We start from the raw sequence: 26,320 nt of genomic DNA on the forward strand, positions 1-26,320 counted from the left end.
CTTTATCTCTAAAAATTTTAGTTCTCTGTGTCCCCACTTTTTAGAAATACTAAAATACTAAAATTTTAGAGGATAGAAACAGAAATTTTAGTACCAATTTCTGAACCAACAAACATAATATTGAGTCTGAGTCTCTGTCTCAGTATCTCAAAACAAACGTTATCTAAGAGTTATAAGATATTCAATTTACCCTTCTAAAAAAAATTCTAAACCAAAGATTTAATTTTAATAATTACATAACAAATAATTGCTAGTATAAAAAAAATTAAATTCTATACACTGATTTAGATTGTTAATAAAGATAATGCTAATTTAATTATTTATTTTCACCTCTCTGTGTATGTTTAGTGTCCATGAAAACTTTTTTTCCCCTCTTTTATACAAGTACTTATCATCATTTGTTACCTTTTATTGAATTTTGAGATATTGTTTTTATAAAAAAAAACAAAGACAAATAAAGTCCTGTAGGAAGACAGGAAAAAGAAAAAGAGAAAATTAAATAAATATATCTACCAAAATTCATGTGAGCATGATATGAGAGATGTGTTTTTTTCAAGAAGATCGATGAATAACTCCAATCTTAGACGTCATAATTATTATAACATTTATTTACACTACACATTCACATATTAAATATTAAGAGTTTATATTTATTATTAATCTCAACCAAATTTTAAATTCAAATATATTTATTACAAGGCAAAAATTATAATCATTATACTAAGGCTTTACGTACACATAAAGAGTTTAGAGAAAATTCCACTCTTTTGAGAGATGCTAAAATAACATTTTTCTCTCCTCTATTTTATAAATGTACATTTTCTTCCCTTCTAACTTTTAAAAAACCTCATCTTTAATCCATTTTAAATTTTTTATGTTAACTAATATTAATTTTATTCATTTTTTAAGAAAAAATAAATTATTTTTTGAAAAAATATCCATTAGCACAAATTTTATTTTTTATCATTAAATTTTACTTACCAAAATATTCTTTAATAAATTATTTTTTATTGATTAAATTGTATTTTTACTAAAATATTTTTAAAAAAATTAATAATTAAATTATTTTTTTCTAAAATACCTATCCTTCAATAATTTTTTAATTATTAAATTGTAATTTTACCAAAATTTTTGTTAACAATTATTTTTATATTTTACTATTAATTTTTCAATATCAATATATATTATTTTAACATTAAATAAAAAAATCTTACCACTGTCAAGCATGTTAAATTATCTAACAGTTCTCCACTAACAATTTACGTCAAAACAACTGATCGAGAGTCTCCACCCGAACAAAAAGTGTTTGAGTTTATTAAACGAAAAATGTTCACATGATTTCCTCTTACATTGAACACCAACACATACATAATAATAATTATTATGTCAATCACAAAAGAGAGAACATGTTGTGTCTCTTTGTGTGACTTGTTCTCACCCAAACTTGAGTACTAGGTTACTCCATATTTCTTATTATTTGAAGAAATAGTAGTAGAAAATTAAAGATGGTGAAACCTTAACTAATGTAATACATAGGATCAGGTAGCTTAAAGGTTCTGTTGCCAATGTTGGTTCCCAATATATCACTCCATTGGTCTCCAATGTTTCCAACTATTCTGTATCCTTTTCCCTCTAACTTGTTTCTCTCTGATGATTTATATGTCACTGCTGTTTTTCCATTGTATTCTGTTGAATCCCTGCAATAACACCCAAAGATTATTGATATTTAATAAAAAAAAATTAGTAACTATATTGGACAAGTATACTTTATTAATATTTGGACAAGTATTTGATGGACCTCTGAAATAATTGCCAAAATATTACTAAAGTTGTCCCAACTTATTATTTTTTATTTATCCATGCATCTTGAATAAAATATTTTATATTTTTAAAACAATCTCACTACGCCTACACCTTTTATAATAAGGGTAATACATAACATTTCAAGTGTACCAGGGATTACCGGTGCACCAGTTGTTTTAACTATTGATTTTAATTAATATATATTATATATACTTTTTATAATTTAGATCAACGGTTAAAACAATTGGAGCATCGATACTCCTAGTGCACTTGAAATGTTTCCAATACTATGGTGCTTAAAAACTTTTTTTTCAGCAGTGCTGAAATGAGTTGGACAGAATATTAGATTAGCACGTGTTGCTTCAAAGTGACATGAGAAGATAGAAAGTCAGTGGGAAGCAGCTGAGTTGCAGAATGGTAAGTATGAGATGTCAGGTAGTTATAACACAAAATTTATGTTAATTGAGATGGTTATAGTTTTGGAAACATTTCAAGTGCACCACCGGTGCACTAATTGTTTTAACTGTTAATTTTAATTAATATATATTATATATATTTTTTATAATTCAGACAATTCGTGCATCGATATTCCCGATGCACTTAAAATGTTTCCTATAGTTTTTTAACTATTATAACAACTTGACTGTTTTTATATTGCTACATATGGACGTTTTTGGTCGATACATGAATTGGGCTGGCCGGAGGTTATTGGACTAAAATTGTCCAAAAATTACTCAAATATTTTGAAAACAAAAATTCTTTTAATTAATGTTTTTTTTTTTCTTTTAGACAGATGTCTATAGAGTACTAAGAAATAAAATTAAAATTTTGTGAATAATAATCATAATAATAACTTGTTGTCGGTAAAAGTCAGATGAAACAAAGTGAGAAAAAAAAAAAAAACTAGAAGCAACTAAAAACAAATTAAATAATATCCTATTTAAATTAATAAACAAATTAATAAAATACGGGTATTATTTCATCTTAAAACAAATTAATAATTAATTAATTATTATTTAAAACATACAAAATAATAACCAAAAATTAAATAATATTTCATTTAAATTAATAAACAAAATTTTGAATGCAAATATAAAAATTTAAAATTTAATAATTTGAATTATATCTATTTAAATAAATTCATAAAAAATATATTTTTAAAATATTTTTAATTTAAACATAGTTTTTCGATTTAAAATAGACTTTCAAAATTATATTTAAACTCAAAATATTACTATTTAAAATTTTCAATTTATTTAATTTAAAAATAAAAAATTAAACTAAAAAAATTAAATAACTAAACAAATATTCTTTTTTTAAGAAAAATAAAAGCTATTAATTTTTTTATTTGAGAGAAAAATTTTCATTGAACTTTAAGCTAAGATAGTCACAAAAAAAAAAGCTAAGATAACAATGAATAGGATAAAATGTAAGTTCAACCCAAATTCTACCCGTAAATTAAAACATTTCAATTAAATTCTATTCACATTCTAAATTTTTAACTCGACCCAAAAAATAAATTTATTTTAAGTAAAATATAATATTAATTAGTAATTTCACATTTCATAATATTAAATATTATTTATTTATTATTAGAAAATTAAATTACCAATTATCTTAATATTATTACAGTTTTCTTTTCTTCTTATCAATATAAAAAAAATAAAGGGATAACCGTTTTTTTTACCTGAATTTAACATTTATTTATATATATTGTTTATCATAAATTAATTTTACTAAATACATATTTGTTATAACAGAATTTTTTTACGCATCGTTCCTTCTAGCTTTTTTTTTTCTTTTTTTTTTTTTGTTTCATCTGGCTTTTACCGAAATATTATTATTATTATTTACAAAATTTTAATTTTATTTCTTGGTACTCTATAGACATCAGTCCAAAAAGAAAAAAGAAACAACATTTCAATTGAAAGAATTTTTGTTTTTAACCTCCCAAATTTCCAGCCAGCCCAATCCATGTACCTACCAAAAACGCCCATATGTAGCAATACAAAAACAGCCAAATTGTTATAATAGTTAAAAAGCTATAACCATCTCAATTAACATAAATTTTGTATTATAGGAAAATTTTCAAGTGTACTGTCATACCGGTATTTCAGTGATTTTTAACCGTTGATCTTAATTATAAAAAATATATATAATATATATAATTAAGATCAACGGTTAAAAATCACTGATACACCGGTACGACGGTACATTCGAAAATCTTCCTGTGTTATAACTACCTGACATCTCATACCTACCATTCTGCAACTCAACTGCTTCCACTGACTTTCTATCTCCTCATGTCACTTTAAAGCAACACGTGCTAATCTAATACTCTATCCAACTCATTTCAGCACTGCTAAAGTTTTTAAGCACTATAGTATTACCCAATAATAAATACTGATTGGACATCAATATTTTTTAATAATTAAATACGTGTTTTTTTGTTTTGTTAATTAAAAAAAAATTAAATACACAATTAATTAGTAACAATCATATTTTTATAGGAATATTAAAAGTGTTTGATATATGAATAGTATTTTTTAAATCATAATTAATTTACTTATAAATTATTTATAATGCGAGTGACCCAACAATATCAGATAGACTTAGGGCCGTTAAAATGGGTTAAACCCATTGAATCAGCCCGTTTATTCATTTAAATGAATAAATGAGTAGATTTTGCCTCTAAAATTAAGTCCGTTTAAATTTCGGGTTAAACAGGCTGAACCCGATTAACTTGAAAAAATGACGGGTTAAACGAGCTAGCCTGCGGGATAAATTGGTGGCCCGTTTAATTTTTTTTACATTTTTTTCAAAAAAAGCAACACTTTTTAGCCAATATTTCTTTCGATCCGACCCGAAAATCTGACCCATCAACTAAAAAATTATTATTTATAAAAGTTTTTGACCTAAAAGTGATATTTTTTGTCAAAATATTTTTCAAAAAATAAAATTAAATAATAAACGGGCTAATCCATTTAAGATTTAACTCATCCTGACCATAAACAGTCCGGACTAAAAAATTTTGACCCACCAATAAAGCAGGCTTAAACATACCAGCTCATTTAACCCACGAGCTTAACGGGTCGGGCTTAGATTGGCCGAATTAACCCATTTAACAGCCCTAAATAAACCTCTGATATTATATTACAATTGAGATAGATCTAATTCAACTTCAAAATTAATTCATAAAGTAAGAGATATTTTACGCTTATAAATTATTCAAAGATTATATCTTTAAGAGATATGAAATTTGTGATAGTAGTCTTACCATAAATCATCACAAGAACCATGAACAATTATTATTATAAACAAAGTTAAAATGCTTACTTGACAATCAAAGTGTGAAAAATGGTGTAGCCAGCATTTTTGAGGTTCCTAAGAGTAATATCTCTTTGGGACTGTGGCCTTCCAGTTAAGAACACAACCTTAAATCCAAGACGCAACAATCTTTTGTAGAGTTTAAGACTCTCTGGAAGTGGAGGTGCGGTTCCAAGATCAACCCATTCATTGAATGACGTTGCGTTATATTTTTCTACCCTACAAAACAAAATTAATAGACAAATAATTAAAGTTGTATATGCTATATAGATTTGAAATCAGTTATACGTTGTATATGGATTTGATAATATCTGCATATTTGCGGTAATTATTCGCATCCGATCCAAATTTTGCGAATATATATTATTCCATCTGCAGAGTTAGATCAGATCAGATCCGATCCGTACTATGGTATGATCGGATTGTAGATTTGGTAGTGATATCTGCAGATCCAATCCGCAAATCCATATATCCGCATGTTTCATATAATATAAATAGCATAGTTTAAGAAAGTAAATTCTAATGTGATATAAATTTTAGTGTGTTGTTTTATGATATCTTTTTTTAATTTTTTATGTTGTATTTCAATTTAGAATAATTAAACTTAAATCTTGGGTTATTTTTTTTTTGTTATTCAAAAGAATTTTTATTGATAATATTTTAGGAATAAATAGGCTTAAACAGGTGAAAAATGAATTTTTTAAACATTTTTTTGTAAAAATAGTCAAACGGGATCTTGTAACAGTTTTTTTGAATATGTGGATAGATATACTCCGATCCGATCCGACTTGTAAAAAATGCAGATATCGTATCCAATAAGTGTATGCATATTAAATAAAATTTTAGGCCATATTCAATACGAGTGCAGTCCTAGTCAGTTATGTACATTTTTTTTTAATGTTTCACTACAAGAACCGTCGGATCCAACTCCAATTTACTATTAATGTTGTATATATACACATTCTCTTAAAAAAAATTGTTGAAACACTTAAAAAAATTGTTAATAAACAACTTTTTGGTTGTCTAATTAAAATTAGGATTTTGTTAACTTATTTTCTGAAGACACAGATTAAAAACACTATAAAAAATATTTTATAAAAGTTATTAAAAAAATAAATTTTTGACGGTTTTAATATAATTGAACATAAAAAATATTAAAAAATTCTATTATTATAATTCTAAAATGTGTTTTTAGGACACAAATTAACTAAATCCTTAAAATAAAAAAAAAAATCAGTTTAAAAATTATTTTTTTGAAAAAAGTAAACTTTGTAGCTTTTGTTTAAAATTAAATTATTAATGATTCTGCTATGTCTATAGTCTACATCTTTTATAATAAACATTGCTTTGACATCAATATTTCTTAACAACCAAACACACATCCTTTTTATTTTGTTAGTTAAAAATAATTTAAATAAACAATTACTTAGTAACAATTGTATTTTTATACGGGCGTCAATAGTATTTAGTATATGAATAATATTTTTCAATTGTTAGACCTCTTTTTTTAAAAAAAAAAAAACTAATCTCATAAAAAATAAAAAAACACTAATTTCACAACTAGAAATAATAATAATAATAATAAGAGTAAAATATATTTTTTGTCTTTAAAGTTTGACAAAAGTTTTAAAAATATCCCTAAGTTTTATTTTGTTTCAATTTTGTCTTAAAAGTTTTCGATTTACATCAAATATACCCCTGACGGCTAATTTTTCAAAAAATTTAAGATCGATTTAACAACAATTTCATAAGAACAACCCCTCAACACAAGCAACTCAAGCATAATTTTCATGTATTATTGTTATATTGGTCTTAAATTTTTTGAAAATTTAGCCTCCGATAGTATATTTGATGCAAATCGAAAACTTTTGGGACAAAATTGAAACAAAATAAAGCTTAGGAATATTTTTAAAACCTTTGCCAAACTTTAAGAACAAAAAATATACTTTACACTAATAATAATAAAAAAAACCAGTGTAGATGCATAGATAATTAAAGAGCATACCCAAATCCATGGTCAGCATAATAAGGGAGATTAGAGAGTGAAGTTTCATCAATGTCAAAAATCCAAATATCTTTACCATCACCAATAAGATTGAGGTTCTTAGCATATTTATAAGCTTCTTCAGTAACTGCTTTTGAGTCTTCTCTATATTGCTTTCCTAAAAGATAGTTTCCAACATAATCTACACATTCTTTAGGAATTGATGTCCATTCAATGATGTTGTGTGCTTCAACACCAAGCCTCCAACTTGAGCATGATGTTTCAGGAATGTAGTGACCCCCTAACCCTGATTTTAATCTTAGAGGGAATATTGAAAAGGTTAATCCATGCTCTAATGCTAAGCTATGGCATGATGATGGTGTTGCTAATGATATGATTATTGTAGAAAGAGAGAAAATAAGTGCTACTAATTTCATAGTGGCTTTGTAGCTATAGGTAGGTAACAAAAACTTTGTGATGGTTTTATGTGTGACTCTTTTGTTCTTTATATAGAAAAATGTGTCTACATAGAAAAAAAAAATATATGAATAATTTATTGGGTAGCATATGAAAATGAAAGAATACATTATTGTATGAATAATTTATTATTTTTCTGGTCACTATAAGTTTTTTTTTTTTTTTTTTGGGAGAAGGCTTATTTCCTAAATGGAGATTTTTAATTCACAAACTCTTTTTTTTTTTTTTTAAGATTGTGTGATTAATATATATTTGTGAAGTTAAAAAAAAAAGCTTATAGAGGAAACAATTTATACTTAAAAAAAATTATTAAAGAAAAACAGTATAAGCTATAAATAGAAGTGGTACTGATGAAATTATTGAGTAATATGTATGATATTAATTAAGATCAAATTCATGTTCCTAATATACCATAAAAAAATTGAAAGTAAAAAGATAAATAAACAGATAAATGTCTCTTGAAGCCAAGTTTTAAAACTTCATTTGGGACATTGTAACTTGATGTGCATGAATTAAATATTTCAATTTCATTAACAATCCTCTGAAAATAATTTTTTGAAAGTCAAACTCTCAAACCTTATGAGTAAAATTTCTCAAAACTCATCTCTCTCTCTCTCTTTTTCTCTCTCTATATGTATATATATAAACTTTATATCAAATTGATTAAAAGACAAAGAGGCTGGTAAAGGAGACCATACCACTAATAAATATATAATTCAATCATTCTTGCATTGAATTAATGGGTATAGTTTGAAGAATAAAATATTACGTACATGATCCATGCGTGCATTATTTTAGATATTAAATTTGGTTGAGTGAGTTTTAAAAAAAAAAGATTTTTTTTGAGTTATTTTTTTAAAAAAGATCTTATAAAAAAATAAAAGTAATTTTATGTTTGAATATTTTATGCAAAAAAATATTTTTTATTTATTAATTATATTTGAAGTATAATAATATAATTTTTTTATTTATTTATTATGTAAAAAATATTTTTTTTTAAAAAAAAATCTTTTAAATAAAGATATAAACTTTAGTTTTTCAAAAAATATATTTTTTTATTTTTTTATTTTTTTAGTATTTTTATTTTTACTATTAAAAATTTATCACATATGCAAAAAAAAAAAATTTATTAAAAAAATATTTTTCTATTAATTTAATATCACCCAAACAAACACATTAATTTGATAGTGATAACAACCAATAATTAAGTATTTTTAAGTATTTTTGTCTACTTAATTCTATAAAGTATACTAGTATATATAATATCTTATCATATGCATGCATGTAAGACCATGGAGAAAGGGCAAATTATGGCCGTCTCCTTCAAGTTTGCATGCTTTCCATGAGGCAATAGCTTGAAAAATGCCAAAGTAAAAAAATATTAAATGAATACTTTTATAAATATATATTATTTAATTTATTTTTAATGTACCTTTAGTATAGTTGTCCAAACTATCCAATTTTATATCTTACACTTAGCACTTTAATTTAGGTTAATTATTCACGTTTTTTTTATTAGTTAATTTGTTCTTATCTGCCCGTTTTTAGTGAGATTCTCTATAAAGTGAAGCTACTCGTTGAGGTATCCTATTTAATTTTTGGATTATTTGAAATGAACCTCATAAAGTCATTGAACCTTTTTTTTTGGGGTTCATATATACTAGGGATTTAAACGTGAGTAAATTTTTACTTCATTTTTTGTTTCAATGTTTATCTTTATCATTATATCTGTTTCTCAACTACCAATAAAGTTATTTTTGGGGAGGGGATAACAGCGGCTAACTTTTTTAGTTATGGAAGTTTAAAATGTGTTATGCTTTATTATGGAAAAATAGTGTATTTTTTATGGATATGGAGATTAATTTTTTTTTTAATTGAAATTCACAAATTAAAGACTCAGTTTTGTTTCTAAAACAAAACTTAGAGTTCGATTTAGGATAGTAGAGAAATTTGAGCCTTAGATTTGTGTGGACTAAAATTTTTTTTTAACGAATAAATAAATCGGTGGGTCAGTTTTGTGAAAAAAAAAATATAAACCACAAATTTGACCCTCAAATTTGTGGTATCAAAAAAAAAAAAAAATTTAACACCACAAATCTAATTCTCATATTTGTGATATCCATACAAATAAAAAACACACCAATTTTCTACCTTATTAAAAAACACCACCATCAACCCCGTATTAAAAATACAAAGCGGATAACGGCTTCATTCCATGACTCTTGCATATTGAAATTCTTTTATTATGAATACGAACTTTATCAGATAAACTGATAATTATGATGTGCCAATTAATCTAATTATAAGAATAAAAATTAAGAGAAGTAATTTTTTTTTATAAATATGGCTAAATTATTTATTTATAAAATATATCAAGAATTATTAGACTAGATAATAATTATAATTATAGAAAGTCAAATATTTTATTATTTATAAGTTATATTAAAAATTCTCTTTAATCAAATTGAATTAAATAGCAATTATTTTATTAGTATTTATTTTAAAATTTATTTTATATGTATTTTATTTATTTTAAGTTAAATTATTATTTAACCTATTTTTATTGTAGTGAATTTACGAGTTAAAATTTTAAACATAAGAAGTATAAAAATGTCTAAAATCTTATAGCCACATTTTTTTTTTAATTTTTGATGAATGAAAATTTTTTAATTTCCTTTTTAAAAAAAAACTTAGATATAAACAAAAAAATTAAAATAATTCTCTTAACTGTTATATCAAAAAATCGAATTGAAGTAGAATTTTTTTTTTTTCTATCTTATCCTGGGTTCTGTTTTATATCATGCATAATCTTTACTGTTTATTAAAAAGGTTTATGTATCATAGCATAAATTTAAATACCTACCAAATCTATTTAATATATACTCAATTGTTTATAGATCTTATACCCTTTTTTTTTTCAATAAGTTTAAGATTAAATTTTGAGAATTGCATTTATGTAAAAATGATGAACTTTCAAACAGATGTTGGAATTGAGTTTTACTGAGATATCTTTTATCTGACGAGATTCTTCTTACCTAACCATTATTATATTTAGGGTCCAACATATCAATAATGGTTCCTTTTGATAAAGTTCATTAGATTTATTCAGGATAAAATATGTTTTTTTTTTTTTTAATGTTTTTAAAATTTTCAAAATTATTATAAGTTTAGTTTTGTCAAAAAATTAACAGCAGATATATAATTGAAACTTATTTCAAACATTAAAAACAAAATTAAATTAAATATTAAAATAAATATAAAATTTTTAGAAACTGAACTAGCATTCTATGCTTCAAACTATGTTCCACTTGTAGTCGAAAGCTTAAAAATTATCGAGAAAAAGAAAATCAAGATGGTGGTGTAAAATAATCTTCCTTCACTAATCTCACACGGTATAAAAGTCTAAATTTGTATAAAAAACAAATAATTTTGTTTGATAAAATTTTTAAATAAAATTATAATAGCACAGGTATCAATACAAAAAATGAGTTCAAATAATACAAAATATTGATGGTGGTTAATCCCAAAAGAGAGTTCAAGTAGCATTTTTTATTTCTTTATCAAGGATGAATTGTTTGAAGGTACCTTGATATTTTTTTTTTTAATTTGTGGAGTTGGTAGTTTGGCATGATTTTTTTTAATGAATCGAGACTAACACCCAATAGAAAAATAAATTACACTATAAGATGGGAAAAAGAGACTTCTCTCACATTGTCACTTATCAAAATGATAACATTATTGCAAGCAAGGCCTTAATTCCACACTAATTGTAATCCATAAAAAAATCCTAAAGTTCGGAGACCAATATTTGAAGACGACAAAAAATAATAACTTAGGAGTGAAATTCAAACTCGCGATCTTTAGGTGAGTACCATTTGAGCTATAGTTCGTTGGTGAAGGAAGATGAACTTATTAGGACTTGAAATGTAAAATGAATTAATTTTGTATTTCAAGCTTGCTCTTTCTATTAATCTAAATGCATAAATCTAATTGAATGATAGCACAAAATTCTTTATGCTATCGGTGCATTAAAACTAAACTCTTATTTTTACTAGTTTTGATAAGAAATGTTTTTAAGACACTCCATAAGGATACCATAAGTAGAAACTTTGAATGAACGTTAAAGATGAATGATAATTTATTCTCATTCTCTTTCATATTCAAACATAATCTTTCCAATTAGATGTACCACAATCCACAAACATTATGCATACAACTGAAAATTTAATTTTGATGTACTCTCAATGTAAAACAATTTTATACGTGTATTCAATTATATAATATCACATCAGGCCATCAGCAAAAGTAACTACTTTTTACCTTGACCGTAAATGGTCATCCAAAAGGACATGATTGCTGGACTGTATAAACTTTTATACTGTCAGTAATGCATCAAAATTAAACTCTACAATTAAATAGAAAATCAGGTACTTATTTAAAAAAGAATGTTACCCTTTTGTGTTCTCATAAGCTAAGAATATAGAGAAATAATTCATTAATAATGATTTTAAAAAATAATGTCACATTAATCATGAGACCATACACTAATATATAAAACATTACATTTGAACAAAAGATGGGGGAAAAAATTGGAACCTGAACAAATGGCTCCTCAGATCCACGCAAAAATTTCTCTGCAATTTATTTTCCAGAATTGCTCTTGGAAATGTTACATCATGATGATACAGGAATTCTCATTTTGCATGGAACATGCTGTTGACGGATTCATAACTGGGGACATTTATAACTGCGGCGATAAGAGGAAACATCTTGTTAATCGTTGGTTAAGACTCGAAGCGCCATAATTAAGTAATTAAATGAAAAACTAGTCAATCACCGTCGCCAAAGGATGCCATAGTCAAAGGAGAGGAAATAATCTTCTGAGCAATTTTGGTGATATCGTTCAACGTGATTTCATCAACTGCCTTCAAGAACAGCTCCACAGGCTTCCTGAAATGATCATAACAAGGTTCTTAAGTAACAATTTGCAGAGGGCTCATTACTAGTTAATAAAAATTCGTAGGGTGCAGAATTCGAAAGCGCAAGATGCGAGGTTTGTTGAGGTTAACAAAACTAAGAAGAAATTCTTGCTTACCTTTCTCCATAAGTCAAAATTTGCCTCCCTATATCTTCTGATGCAATCATCTGAAAAAGCAAAAAAAAAAAAAAAAAAAAACAATGATTTTTTATTTTAAGCATACAAGAATCATATGAAATCTAACCAATCCCATCTCCCCTTCAGAATTGAAGATTAAAAAGAACAAGGCAAACACTCGCGAGGATTGCAACGGGTACTATAATCACATTTGTTTTAGTGGTCAACGAGGCAATGGTGGAGCTAAGCATGAATTTGTAATTAAAGCGGGCAATTCTCAAGGCTAAGAGGAAAATGAATTGTATCAAGGATTAAGAAATTAAAAGGGGAAAAAAGAAAAAAATAAACGAGAGGTTCGCCCTCTCAGAAGGGGACACAATGTGCCGCCCTTCGAAAATTTAAACAAGGGAGTCAAACCAAAAGAGAACCCCATTGCACAGTAGAGAAAGAGAGACCATACTCGAGATTCCAGATTCATTAGAACTGCAGACTTTGTGGATTTTTTGGCGCGGTCAAGCTGCACCTGTGTAACTGCCATGGCAAGAATCATAAATTTATTAGACAGAAATCAAGGTCCTTACCAATATACTACAGAAGCAAAAGAGAAAGAGAAGTAATACCTTGTCCAGGTGACGCAATCGCTAATAGTTCTTTGGCCGCTATATCCACAGATTTTGCCACAAACTCAGGGCTCTACACAAATTCGAGAGTCAATTAACCATTTCTTGGCTAATCTCTATAAGATAACTCCTTAATTTACTTATTAGATGAGAATCATGGGAATTGTCCATGCAGATGAATGCAAAGGAAGTTCAGAAAGAGTCTTACAGTGCTTGTGTAAATGCCGAAGAGTCCTGTGTTGTTGAAGATGCTGTTGAATGCAGAGCAGGAAAGAATTTGTTGGTGCTCATTCAACACGCGAAGGTCTGGATTGAATTGTACACACAATACAACTTTAAACATTAGAGAAGATATACCAAATATAAGGACTCAAGGGGAGCATAAGGTGTTGTAGTCATCTCAAATGGGAAAACATAGAACATTGTGATCAAGATAAATCATATCATAGAGCCATGGTTACTTGAGAGCTGGTACAGGGAACGCTATGCAGTTTGTTTCAGTATGAAATTATGCAATTTGTTACTTTTTGTGATTAAATTGCAGGTGTTCATTTTGAGAGAATTTGGTATACAAGTAAATGAAAGAATCAAGGCAACTATGGAACAAACTAAACTGTTAGCCAGAAGATATCGGTAAAACTTACATAGCCTTGAGTGCATCCCTTTCCCGGGCCCTCCTGCTGAGAATGATCCGCCCCCTCCCATAAGTGTCTGCATGATCAGAACTGTTATTTCCATATAAAATCATTTTTCCTTCTGTTTTTGAGAACTGAAGAAAAGAAGCAAAATCTGAAGGCATAGGACAAAATGAGCACCTGTAGAACAGTCAAAACTATGGCATCCTTCTCCTTTTGCCATCCACCGGGCACTTCAAAGGCAATCGCAACATGTGTAGCCTGCACTTGCAACATACCATAGTAGGTAAGTACAGATATGTCTTTTAAACGGGATAAATTAAACAGAATGATTAGATACAAGTAAATCTAAGTAGTATTCTATACCAAGTTACACATACCCCTGATTCACCCTGATGACGGAAGTCACCCCCAACATAGATAGATTTTGGTTCATGAGGTTGGGGAACATTTGGTAGATCAGCGAGAAGAGGCTCAGCAACAGACAGAAGTTCTTCATGGTCAACCCCAGATGCTGCAAGCACCATTCTAGGTGCTGTATAGTTTTCCTGATTTTCGCATTAGACAACAATCACATTCACATATAGATCACCAGAAGCCGAAAACCAACAATATTCAGTCAATATCAGAAAGGGTAAAAGATCTTTACAGCAACAAATTCCTCTAAAATTGAGCCATCCAGTCTGTTCAATGCTGTTTCAGGAGCCAAAAGAGGATTAGCCAATGCACCGGAATAACCAGCAGAGTGAATTGCTTCTAAGAGCAAGCCTTGGGGATTATTTGAAAGTTCTCCAAGCTCTGATTTCACCTTTTGGAGCTGTATCAATACATGGTTCGACAAATTCAGCAATGGCCAAAGTTGAACAATTAATCAACTTTTCACATCGGGATTACATATATAAAAGAAAGAGACTACATTATCAAAATGGAATGCTCTGGTTTTACCACAATTCCTGGGGTTCCCAGTGCACAAGAAAACTAGAAAGGAAATTATCCTATAGATTGCTAGCGCTAGCTCCTAGTTCAATTTTCCACCAACCAATTCATACTATGTTTAATTCCCCAAAAGGTCAAAACTAATCAGAAGTCAGAGCTAAAAAATATTCATTTCCAATCTCAGTGCATGAGTTGGTATAGTACTTAGTGTTAAATTCCATTCTCAATGCAATGGAGTCTAGTAAATTATGACAGCAAAATGAGAGAATTTGGGATTCAGATAAGTTGAAAATTCTCTATTTTGTGCAAAAAATTATTCTTTTGATCTGTTCTGGAAAGTAAGTAAAGTTATAGCAAGATGTAATAGGCTATCTCTGATGCAAGGATTGCATTCTCTCTAACTGTTCATACTTTGTAACTGAACCTAACTCACTCTAACAACCTATGACTTTACTAAATATTGATGTTACCATGCAAAAGGTGAGGTAGCTGTGTTAACTCAAACTTTCTCCGGAAGATGCCCTAACACTTGCAAGGAATAACATTGTCTTCGTTTTCATTTTTACTTGATAACTACATTGTCATTAAACTTGTAAAGAATAAATAAATAAATAAATACTATATAAACACTCACTCTTTTAGATGTCTCATTTTCTCATAATACATCATAGGAATACCTAAGCCTTAATTGTGGACAATAGAACAATGTCCATTTGCTGCATATACTGATGAATGACAGAATGAAACTGCTAACTAAGGGTGCTTGTTTGTTTCTTGTCTTCATTTTCAGATGCAGGACATGGGTAGCATCTCTAGTAATTAAATTTCAAAAGTACAAATTGAAAATGAAAATGAAAATGTGAAACAAACAAGACAGATACTTAACCTTACGAATTAAAAAGATTCAATCCTTTTGTAATCACAAAAATCAAATACCTCTTCATTGACCTCCCAGTTCAAGAAGACTGGGTTCCTTACACAATCAACCAGCAATTCCACCATTTGAGGAACATACGTCTTCAAAGCATCAAAAGTGTATCCCATTTGCTCCCGAGAAGCTGAGGCTCCTATATTGCCACCAATAGCTTCTACCTCCCTTACGATACGAAAATGACTACGGTTTATTGTGCTCTTGAAAGCCATTCGCTCGAGCAGGTGAGAAGCCCCACTATACAATGGTGCCTCATATATGGAACCACAGTCAAGGTATAATCCAATTGAGGCTGCATGGTTCTAATTAACAACCAAAATGAAAAACATAATCACTATGCTAACCAATCACCTCAAATAGACTATTATCACTCAAAGTAGCATTGTCATTGAACATATCAACATATTGGCCCCCATTCGTAAACCACCTTAGAATAAAAATACAGAGAAACCTGTATTGGTCTCCCGGGACAATATCCTTTTTTGTGCACTTACAAAACACAAGCAAAGAGAACTATAACTATGCGCATACCGGTGAGGTCTCCGAGGCTATTTTGAGACCATTATGGAGAGTTGTGATCTTGGTCTTGCTTGGCTCAACCAAATCCGGCAGTGGATCAGGGAGGGCTATGCCTCCAAGCGGAGTGTCAAGCGGAGGAAGTGGACTAGAACTCTCCCCTGTAAGCCAGCTGAACAATCCACCTGAGGAAGGCTTTGTAGCCACTGCAGTTGAAGTTGCAAACCTAGTGGCTCTCAAGTAGCTTCCATGGCCCTAATCACACACATTACAAGGTCCCATTTCATCACACAGCAACACACATAATGTTTGCAACAAAATTACCACACAAAAAATGAGCATTCCATTCCACTTTCACCAATTCGAATCTATATCACAAACAACAAGAGCTAAATTTTCTATTCCCCTATTTGTCACATGATTTCTAGCACGAAAAAAATAATCTAGGAATTGTCAAAATGGGCAACTATAAATTTAATGAATAAAATAAAAAAGCAAACAACTTTTCCAATATACAACCCCATCAAAAAAAAAATCAAAATCAATTTTTTTCATGTGGGTTTAGCTCAAATCAATTGAAAACTTCATTATTTGACTTGTGGTATTAAAAAAAAATAAATTAGAAAGAAGAAAGGAAATAGAGAGAGAAGCGTAGTAGAGAGTGACCTTGAGATGCCTCTTGAGTGAAGAAGATGCTGCTCTATACATGTTAAAAATGAGAAAACGCAATAAATCGCTAAAATCTAAAAGCAAATTGTTTTCGATGTTATATGAGAGTGTAAATCAGCAAATTCCGATGTTCCTACGAAGCAGCGGATCACAAAACCAGAAAACAAACACACAGAGGGGCTTTCGGTTCCAGATGACAAGACAATGGGGAATGGGTCAGGCCAAGTCATTTATGTTTTGTCAAGGCCCATTAAATTTTTAAAAGGTTAAATTCTTCGTAAACTTAGTTGGGCCACTTAGGCCCAATGAGGATAAAAGCTTTAAAATGACAAAAAAATAAAAGAATAAGACTCGGCAAAATTAGAAATGAAGTCAGTGTCCAAACAAAAAAAAAAAGAAATGAAGTCGTTAATTACATATTAATTAAAAATAGATGGTTGATTAAATTTGTTTAAATATATATTTTTTAAATATAACTATGTTGTGCATATATTTGTTACGGTCCGGTCCGGCTGGGTCATTATCCAACCCAACCCGATTAGCTGATTTAGCGGACCCCGTGCCCGGATTTCGATCCGGATACCTACCTCCTAGAAGGGACCTCTCCTATGGGACCCGCCCTACTGACAGGGTATATATGGAGAGGGTCCTACTCCTCCCCCACGATACGTCATTACCACCCTTACTCTCACTGCCATCTGTATCATTTCTAACTTGAGCGTTGGAGTATCATTGTAGATGGCTCTCCCCTCACATCACAGCGACTCGGGAGGTCGTCTGTCCGCACGTCCCGCTCACCGGACCCAGATCCAGGCCGGTTCCCACCTTCTCACCCAAGGAACGTCTCCGACCTGTCCGTCACACAAAGTCCCGAACATTATTAAAATTCAATTATTAATAAAAATATAAAATACATAATGAAAATATGTAAAATAATTAAATTGTTGTCAACACTTTACTCATTATTGGAGAAACCGAACTCATTTTTGAGGTTTTAATTATGCAAATTTAATAGAAATTAATAACATAAAATTATATTAGCTGTGTATACCACTAATTATTAGTGTATTATAGCATTGTATTATACGTGGCTTTAAGATTTCAGTGGTTGGAATTCCAAATGCTATTGACAATGATATCCCGGTAAGCATGCTTGAAATGTATGGGGTCCTAAAGCTATTTGCTTCATTAAGGTCAAAATGATTTTTTTTTTTTTTTTTAAACATTCAATTGATTAATGTGTATTGCACTCTGCTAGCTCATAGTGCCATTCATAGCGCAATGGCCAGGTACACAGGCTTCACAGTTGGTCCTGTCAGTCATGCATATATTTCATTTGGGGCAACCAATTTGTGATTTGAAGCAAGTTTGTTTGATTTCATCACTGAACAAGATTGTAACATCTTATGGCTCAAATTTTGTGGAGAGGATAAATGAAAAGCAGAAGGTGGTGAACTCGTGATAACAGACAAAATGTGGGCAAGACTGTTATCTTCAACCAACCAACCTAGCTTCATCACATGAAACCAGGGTATTCATACACAAATGAGATATATACATAATTTTTGCTGTTTCTATTTAAACACATCATAGACTACTTTCTCTTTTTTCTTATAGTACACAACCAGTGCTGAAAACATGAGGATACTCGACCAGAGAAAACGAAATATAACAACACGAAATAGGAGCACTTGCTTGCCCAGCACCTAAAGGCCTAATTACATCATAAAAAAAGGGCAGCCCGTGGCAAGCATCTCGCGTTAACATAAGATTTGAGGAAGGGCCGCACCCAAAAGGTGTGATGTACGCAGCCTAACCTGATAATTATATTAGTGGCTGTTTCCATGGCTTGAACCTGTGACCTTGAGGTCACACGGAGACAACTCAACCATTGCATCATGGTATTCATGAGATCGGTGCACACAGTGCTCAAATAGTTTAGATTCTTTTCAATACCTTGGGAAAGACTGTGTAAATAACTTCTTTCAGATTCCTGCAACCCACAAGTGTCATCTTTTCTAGACCTTCATTTCCTAAAGTTTTTTCAGCTGTTTTTGGCACTATGCACATTCTGTAACCCAATTTGGCCACTGTGTATACCCTTTTCTCCATTCTAGGAACCTGCATCATCATCATCATCATCGTCATCGTCACATAAATAATACATAATCCAAATGCTAGTAAATTCTAATTAGCAAATGTTCATTCTCATGAAGCATCATTACCATGCGAAGCTCGCCACCAAGTCCAATTTCACCGATGAATGCAATTTCATTTGGTATTGGGACCTCCAAGAAACTGAGAAAAAGAAAAGGTACATCATAGATTGACACTAAAATCTAACAATAAGGGAAGGAGAAAAAAGGACATATTTCATTAACCTCTTGTGAGATTTAGTAAAATTCATCGTTACCTGACCTCTTTGGTGTTATGTTTATAAGGATGTTAAGTGTCACATTTTAGAAAATATAAATATATCACGTGTAATATTACTTATATCAACGCTGTAATTTTATAAATAGAAAGGAGGTAAGTGTAACCAAAATTTTGATTTTTTATCATACACTGCCAGAAAATTATTTCTCCAAGTCCAAGCAGCATGTACATCTAACTTCAATCATATGCTCCCGAATCCTCTTCACATGACATTTATCATTTTCAGATCAGCAAGTTTTAACACAGTTGAATAAAATTTAGAAATATAAACCTGCTACAAATCGCAGCTGCTATTGCAAGATCTCCTGCAGTCTCAGTAAGTGTCAACCCACTAACAACGTTCAAAAACACAGCCTGTTGTACAAAACAGAACTTGATCAGCACGAGTCAAGAAGAAAATAAGTAAAGCAGTTAAGTAAAAAAAAAATACAGATGAATGGCTTTAGAACTGGTCAAGGAAGAATGGCCAACAAACAAAAATATATATTGCATTTATAGATCAGCTTACATTTTCTTGTAGGCGAAGACCTGCTTGCTTTATAAGAACCTACATTTGAGTTATGAGACTATGATCAAGGAATTACTCTACACCTCTCAGCACTGAAGATTATATAATGGATACACAAAAGACTAAAAAGAAGATAATAAGATGATGATATGATACAAAAGCATGTCAATAAAATTTTGAACAACATACAGATATGATCATATCAGCTCTATTTGCATGGATCCCATTAACTTGCCTTGAACCCGTTGAGCCAGAAAGACAAAGTGCCTGCAACACGCATACAGAAATTTGCTTAAATCTCCAAAGAAAAAGATGTGTGAAAGAATTCTGATTTATGTATTATTATGTTCCAACTTCCAAGTATTTTCATGCAATGATACAGCGAATCGACAACTGAGCACCAAGAGCCTAACTCAATTTAGACTACTGGTACAATGTATATGGATTTAATCATGAATTTTATGTTTCATGCATTTGATTTCCTAGAAAATTTTACAAAGTGAAAACATCATCATTTCTAACAATTGCTTGCAATATATTCACAATAAAGGGCAGTGAAATTACCCACAACAGAAATAAAGGAAAATCACCTGAATTTCAATAAGGAATGTTCGGGAGCCATCCATTATCACAGCAACAGCTAGCCCCGCTAATATTTCCGAATCTAAATGTTGCTCACTGAGAAACATTTCACTCGCATTTGAAACAGCCTGAAGTCCTGAATGTGACATCTCAAAAACTCCAAGCTGACAACAAAGATCAAAAATAAATTTTTTGCTGCATCATCGTGACAAGAGAGTAAAGTAAATAATGCCAAAACCAAATAAGTAGAAGAAATTGGCATGATTACACAAAAAGATACCACTTCTCTATATGGTTAAAGAGGGGCAAATAAGGTACATATAAAGACATTACCAGAACGTACGAAAATAAACTAAAGAAAGAAGTCAATGCCAAGACATCTGTTCATAATATTACGTGTTGCAACTTGCAAACAGATATTTATTGAAGTTGTTGGTACTTAGAAATAAAGTCAGGGAAGATATGGTGGATCCACAACATAATTGTAGTGGTGTACCTCATCAGTGGATCCAAATCGATTTTTCACAGCTCGAAGCATACGATGGGTGGAGTACTTCTCCCCCTGAGGATTACAATGAGCAGTTAATATAGAGAAAATGAAGTGATTTCAGCAAGGTAACCATTCCATAAGTAACATGCGAAAAATGCATTAGGCAGTAAAAACAAAACTATGTGATTTTAGCTCAAAAATATACTCTCAAAATAATTTTGCAAAAGGATTAAGGGAATAGGATGAACCATGTCTTGCAACTGAACAATAACTTGGAATCTAAGTAAAAATATATAGTCAAAGTCTCAAAGAATATATGCGAATAAGAATTTGTCAACTATACAACGAAAGAAAGATACATCAAGGTACCAACTTCCATATACAGAACAACGTCTACAATATGCTCCAAGACACGAGGTCCAGCTATGTCTCCAGATTTAGTCACATGGCCAATCTAAAATATAGAACCAAAAAAAAAAAAAGCAAATTTGCAATGGTTAAGCCAACAATTCACATGCCACTTAAACAGGAAAGGTACAATGCATAAGTTTGATGAACATATGCTTGCTCACCAAAAGAACGGGGATGTTTGTTGTCTTTGCAAATCGCAGCAAAGCTGAAGTGCATTCTTTCACCTGTCACACACCTATGACATGTCATGTATCATGGTAACCGGCATGTCATTTCACCATATAAAAAGATATAGCCAATGCACATTTGACAGTTTTGGTAATATAGAGATTAAATGAATCTTGAGTAGGGATGATATGGTGTGAATGATAAAGTAGGCCATTCATCTTAGAAACAAAATGAACAAATCAAAGAATTTCAAGCAACAGAAAACCTATTAATTGTACCACAGATGTTATCCTTTTCAGTAAGATGCAAGTTAACAAGGAAATTTAGCAAGATAGATTCCCAACCTGCATAATCCCTCCAGGACTTCCCATTATTCCTTTCAAATAAACAGTTTGTATTGAATCAATAACCAGAGCCCGAGGAGCGAGATACTGAACTTTTTTCAATATATCCTGACACAATACAATAGCAAACAATACATCAATTAGACGCCTGTACAATGCTCTACTCTAGCCAATTAAAAGGCAAACAAAATTCTTGGTAGTATCAAGAAATTGTTAAAACCATGTTAAAAAAATAACACACAACTGATCCTTATGGTAAAAACAAGTCAGAAGAATCCAAGACAAATCACCTCAATATCATTACTTGAATATAAATAAATGTCTTCTGTAATGCCAAGGCGATCCGCCCTATTGCCTATTTGCTCAACACTCTGTCATAAATGAACAAATTATGATAAATAAAAGCTACATCAAAAAGTATTTTAAAGAATTAAACAACAGTTGTAAATCAGAGGATATACTACACTGTCCAAGTCAACGGTTTTTCTGTAGATTAATTATTATATTATTCACAGGCTTACTTTCTTCTACATTTAAATGAGGTTATTTTCCCCTAAATATCTAGTTTGAGAAATGAATAAGTTTTATAAAAGCCACACGAGATTTTTCAGGAACTTGAGATGATAATTAAGTTTACAATTTTGAAAACCACCAACAAGCAAAAGCCAAACCTCTTCACCAGAGACGTACACAACTGGAGATGCTTCGCTATCATTGCACTCTTCTGTGATCATTGCAGCAATCTGCAAGTTCAAGTGTCACAATTAAAGTAAGTGTCCATGGGGTTGGCCAAGTCTTCAAAAGAATGTTAGCCATCTAACTTGAAGATCCAGTTTCAGTGTTTCACTATCTGAAAAGTAATCCATACCTGCAGCAGCAGAGTACTTTTCCCGACACCAGGATCGCCACCAACTAAAGTCAAAGAGCCTTCAAACCCAACATTACAAAAGCAAAATTACTAAGCCATGAGTACTCTTGCAATATGGGTTTTCAGAAACTTTAATCACATAAGATATGGTAACCACTAGAACAATCAGCTGGAGAATTCATAACAGAATTTAAATAAGGAGCACAGGAAAAAGCAAAAGTAGTAACTCCTTGGAACTAGTCCTCACCCATCAAACATACAATCAAATCATGGCCAAGACAGAGAGTTTGTCTAAAGATAAGCATAAATATTGAATTGAACCTGGTACAAGGCCTCCACCAAGCACTCTAGAAACTTCATTTCCACAAGGACCATTTCTGAAATCAAAGCAAACCACAAAAAATATAACACTTGCCACATTGTTTCTTCAATGGTAAATTGCAAACAAATGATCCATTTAAAGCTTGTATCTTTTTGAAAGAACCTACAATGGAATCCTCCAATGAAGCTGATCAAGACCTCTATTGACCTCAGACAATCTCAATGGACGCAACTGAGTTTCTTCCTGGTGAGGTAGCCATGACCCAACAGCACCATCCATAACAGCAAAACCACTCACCTTGTTGTCACTTCCTTTGGTTTCATGAAACTCTTTCATGGTTCCAGCTTCACCACATGACCTGCACACACCCCACCATTGCCCTGCACTGTAGCCGCAATTGCTGCAAACCCAGTGAACCTTCTCCTTGGCCTTCTTCTTCTTCGGAGCGCCACCGATTCCCTGAACTGGGTTTGTGGCAAAGTCTTGAGCTTTGTGATCAGAAGAAGAGGGGTTTGCATTGGCGGTGAATGGGTGTTGTGGGTTGTGAAGGTGAAGGTGAAAGGTTGAATTTGGTGGAAATGATGATTGGTTTAAAGGAAGCAAATGGAAACGAGAGAAGAAGGGCACGGAAGCCATTTGGATTTGCATGGATTGAAGCTCGTCCAAATAAACCCTAGTGGAGGGTTTTAACTTTTGACTCTTGAGAGTTTCAGTTGAAAAAAATCAAATAGACATGAATTTTTTCACTTTTTTATTTTTGATATTGGGTTAGTGGTGGTGTATAACCGCACTATGGGGGTGCATTGGTGCAAGGTGCTTGACGGGAGTGTGGCACTTAGAAATCGTTGGGTCCGAATTTATGGTTCCCAAAAATTTTTTCCATCTTGCCAAGAAATTGTTGAGTCCGATTTCTTTGTGCAAAAGAAAAATCTGAACGTTAAGCATGAAATTGGTGGGTCCGATTTCCATGCACTGCCCTCCATGAACCACAAATCGGACGATCCAATTTGTATCCCTTTTCAGCTGCAGTAAATCGGACCGTTTGATTACTTCTCTTCACCTGAATGCCGTCACACCGATGTAAAATTCTCCATAGTTTCATAACCCAGCATTACACCACAGTCGGTGTCATATCAAAAAAAATTAGCCGAATTTTTTTCCTGACCAACAAAAAAAAAGACATGAATTTAAGCAAGTATTGTGACAATTATATTTCTTACATTTTAATCTCTTCTTGTCTAATAATCCTTTTATATATATTTGCAAAGCTACATGGAAAACATATTTTAGTAACTAAATTTAATTAAATTAATCAAATAATTTATTGACATAATAAAAGTTAATTAAAGATAAAGAATGAGACATATAAAAAAGACTTGATTAAATTTAATTATATATATTAGCGGTTCAACAGATACGTTGAATCGCATTTTTATTGTTTTTAAAAATTAATTTTATTTTTTGTTAATATATCATTTACTCTTTAAATTTATTAGATAAGTATTTTTTTATTTTAATATTGATGTGATTTTATTTATATCATATTTTATTAAAATTAAAATTACTATAAATCAAAATATAATTAAAAAATAATAATAATAACATTATTTTGATTCAAAAAGAGTATATATAAACCAAAATACATGAGTAAGTTGTTATTCAAATTTTGAATTTTGAAATGGAGAGTGGAGAGAGCGGGGGAGAGTCTTCGAGGGTGGCACATAGCGAGGCAGCCGGCCATGCCGGCGAGAGCAATAAGGGGGAGAGTGGAGGTGGGCATGCATCAGGTGAAAAGGAGGGAATTAAAGGAGACAATAACAAGATTCAAGGTCAGCGGATATCGTTCAGAGATAAAGTTGTGGGTGCCTCAACAAGGAGAGCTTTGGAGGTTGCTGATTCTCTTGATGGGGATAAGATGGCTACAGTAGTTGGTAAGCAAGGCGATTCGGAGATACCAACTGTGACGTTCACTGAAGAAGCAAAGGAGATATTGGCAGAGCCCTACAAAGATGCCATCGTGATCAAAGTTCTTGGAAAAAACTTTAGCTATACGGCGATCACGCACAGGCTTAAAGGAGTCTGGAGAACCAAAGGAGGATATGAGGTACTAGATGTCGGTTTTGGCTATTTCTTAGTTAAATTTGATCTCTTGGAGGATAGAGAAAAAGTTCTCCTTGGCGGACCGTGGATGATTACTGGTAGTTATGTTGCGGTTAAACCTTGGAGTTCTTCATTCAGACCTTGTGAAAATACTTTTGGATCTACCATGGTTTGGATAAGAATTACAGGTTTAAACATTAACTATTATCAAGAGAAAGCCATGAAAATGATTGCGTCAGCTGTTGGTAAACCGATCCGCATCGATTTAGCCACCAAGTCTGCAGAGAGGGGAAAATATGCAAGAGCATGTGTGCAAATTAACTTGGGACTTCCAGTCATAAAAAAGATTCAAGTTGATGGTCATATGTATGACATAGAATATGAGCACTTGAATTTAATTTGTGAAAAATGTAGCTGCTTTGGGCATGTAACAAGAGAATGTGCGAAAGAGAACAACAATGACATTGGGAAGGAAACCATGGTGAAGGAGAAAAATTTGCCGTCACTGTTTTCGGTGGATAATAATGAGAAAACGGCAGAAGGTAGTCAAATCCCAGTAAAAAATCAAAATTCAACTTTTGAATTTGGAATTAATGCCAAATCAATTCCAATTATGGAGAAGCATGGAGCAGCGGGTCTTGTGCATGATAATTTACAAGAATCACGCATGGATAGGGATACTAAAGCAAAAGAGGATGAATGGGTTACAGTTAGTAGAAAAGGCAAGGAAAAAGTGGGTAAAGGCCCCAATGTAGTGCCAAAAAAAGCCAATGTAGCAATATGCTCCAATTTGGGGAGTAAGAAATTTTCTTTTGGGTCTAATAAAATGCATGCTGGATCCTCATCAAATGCAAAGGTGAAGTCTTTATCAAATGCAAAGGTGGAGCCTAAGGAAAAGAAAGATCCTCCATCCACGCTTGGCTCTTTGGGAACAACTCAAGTGGCTTTCAAGGATCAGAGTACTCCTTTTTTTAAAGCAGGGCACAAAAGGCAGCGTCCTATTTCGCTTCAAAACTCACCTATTGAAGCATTGTCAACGGATTCTCGAGTACAAAAAGAGCTTGATAAAGCTAGTGTAACAACAAACTTGGAGAACCA

General features: G+C 31.1%; 3 protein-coding genes across 3 annotated transcripts; all 3 read right to left on the bottom strand.

Moving 5' to 3' along the window:
* Window positions 1–1,291: 1,291 nt before the first annotated feature.
* LOC107617741 (stem 28 kDa glycoprotein) lies at window positions 1,292–8,206 on the bottom strand. Its single transcript, XM_088498344.1, has 3 exons — window positions 7,136–8,206; window positions 5,140–5,349; window positions 1,292–1,697 (listed from the first exon to the last, which is right to left on the bottom strand). Exons 1-3 carry the CDS (start codon window positions 7,699–7,701, stop codon window positions 1,517–1,519), a joined length of 957 nt encoding a protein of 318 aa, XP_088354470.1. The 5' UTR covers window positions 7,702–8,206; the 3' UTR covers window positions 1,292–1,516.
* Window positions 8,207–12,045: 3,839 nt separating this feature from the next.
* On the bottom strand, window positions 12,046–17,196 carry LOC107617738 (mitochondrial-processing peptidase subunit alpha). The gene is made up of 13 exons (XM_016319582.3): window positions 16,991–17,196; window positions 16,340–16,579; window positions 15,814–16,110; window positions 14,591–14,758; window positions 14,322–14,489; window positions 14,122–14,202; window positions 13,951–14,017; window positions 13,515–13,612; window positions 13,307–13,379; window positions 13,147–13,217; window positions 12,687–12,736; window positions 12,429–12,541; window positions 12,046–12,338 (listed from the first exon to the last, which is right to left on the bottom strand). The coding sequence occupies exons 1-13, from the start codon at window positions 17,030–17,032 to the stop codon at window positions 12,286–12,288; spliced, it is 1,521 nt and encodes a 506-aa protein (XP_016175068.1). The 5' UTR covers window positions 17,033–17,196; the 3' UTR covers window positions 12,046–12,285.
* A 1,283-nt stretch (window positions 17,197–18,479) lies between these two features.
* On the bottom strand, window positions 18,480–23,841 carry LOC107619377 (DNA repair protein RadA-like protein). Its single transcript, XM_088500007.1, has 15 exons — window positions 23,289–23,841; window positions 23,122–23,177; window positions 22,801–22,859; window positions 22,604–22,675; window positions 22,223–22,303; window positions 21,933–22,040; window positions 21,582–21,644; window positions 21,383–21,463; window positions 21,016–21,081; window positions 20,528–20,683; window positions 20,127–20,204; window positions 19,938–19,976; window positions 19,701–19,783; window positions 19,219–19,291; window positions 18,480–19,114 (listed from the first exon to the last, which is right to left on the bottom strand). The coding sequence occupies exons 1-15, from the start codon at window positions 23,768–23,770 to the stop codon at window positions 18,932–18,934; spliced, it is 1,680 nt and encodes a 559-aa protein (XP_088356133.1). The 5' UTR covers window positions 23,771–23,841; the 3' UTR covers window positions 18,480–18,931.
* Between the last annotated feature and the right edge of the window lie 2,479 nt (window positions 23,842–26,320).

This window comes from Arachis ipaensis, chromosome B9, assembly GCF_059453495.1.
Source record: "Arachis ipaensis isolate K30076 ecotype BB chromosome B9, ASM5945349v1, whole genome shotgun sequence".
In the NCBI taxonomy this organism is placed as follows: Eukaryota; Viridiplantae; Streptophyta; class Magnoliopsida; order Fabales; family Fabaceae; genus Arachis; species Arachis ipaensis.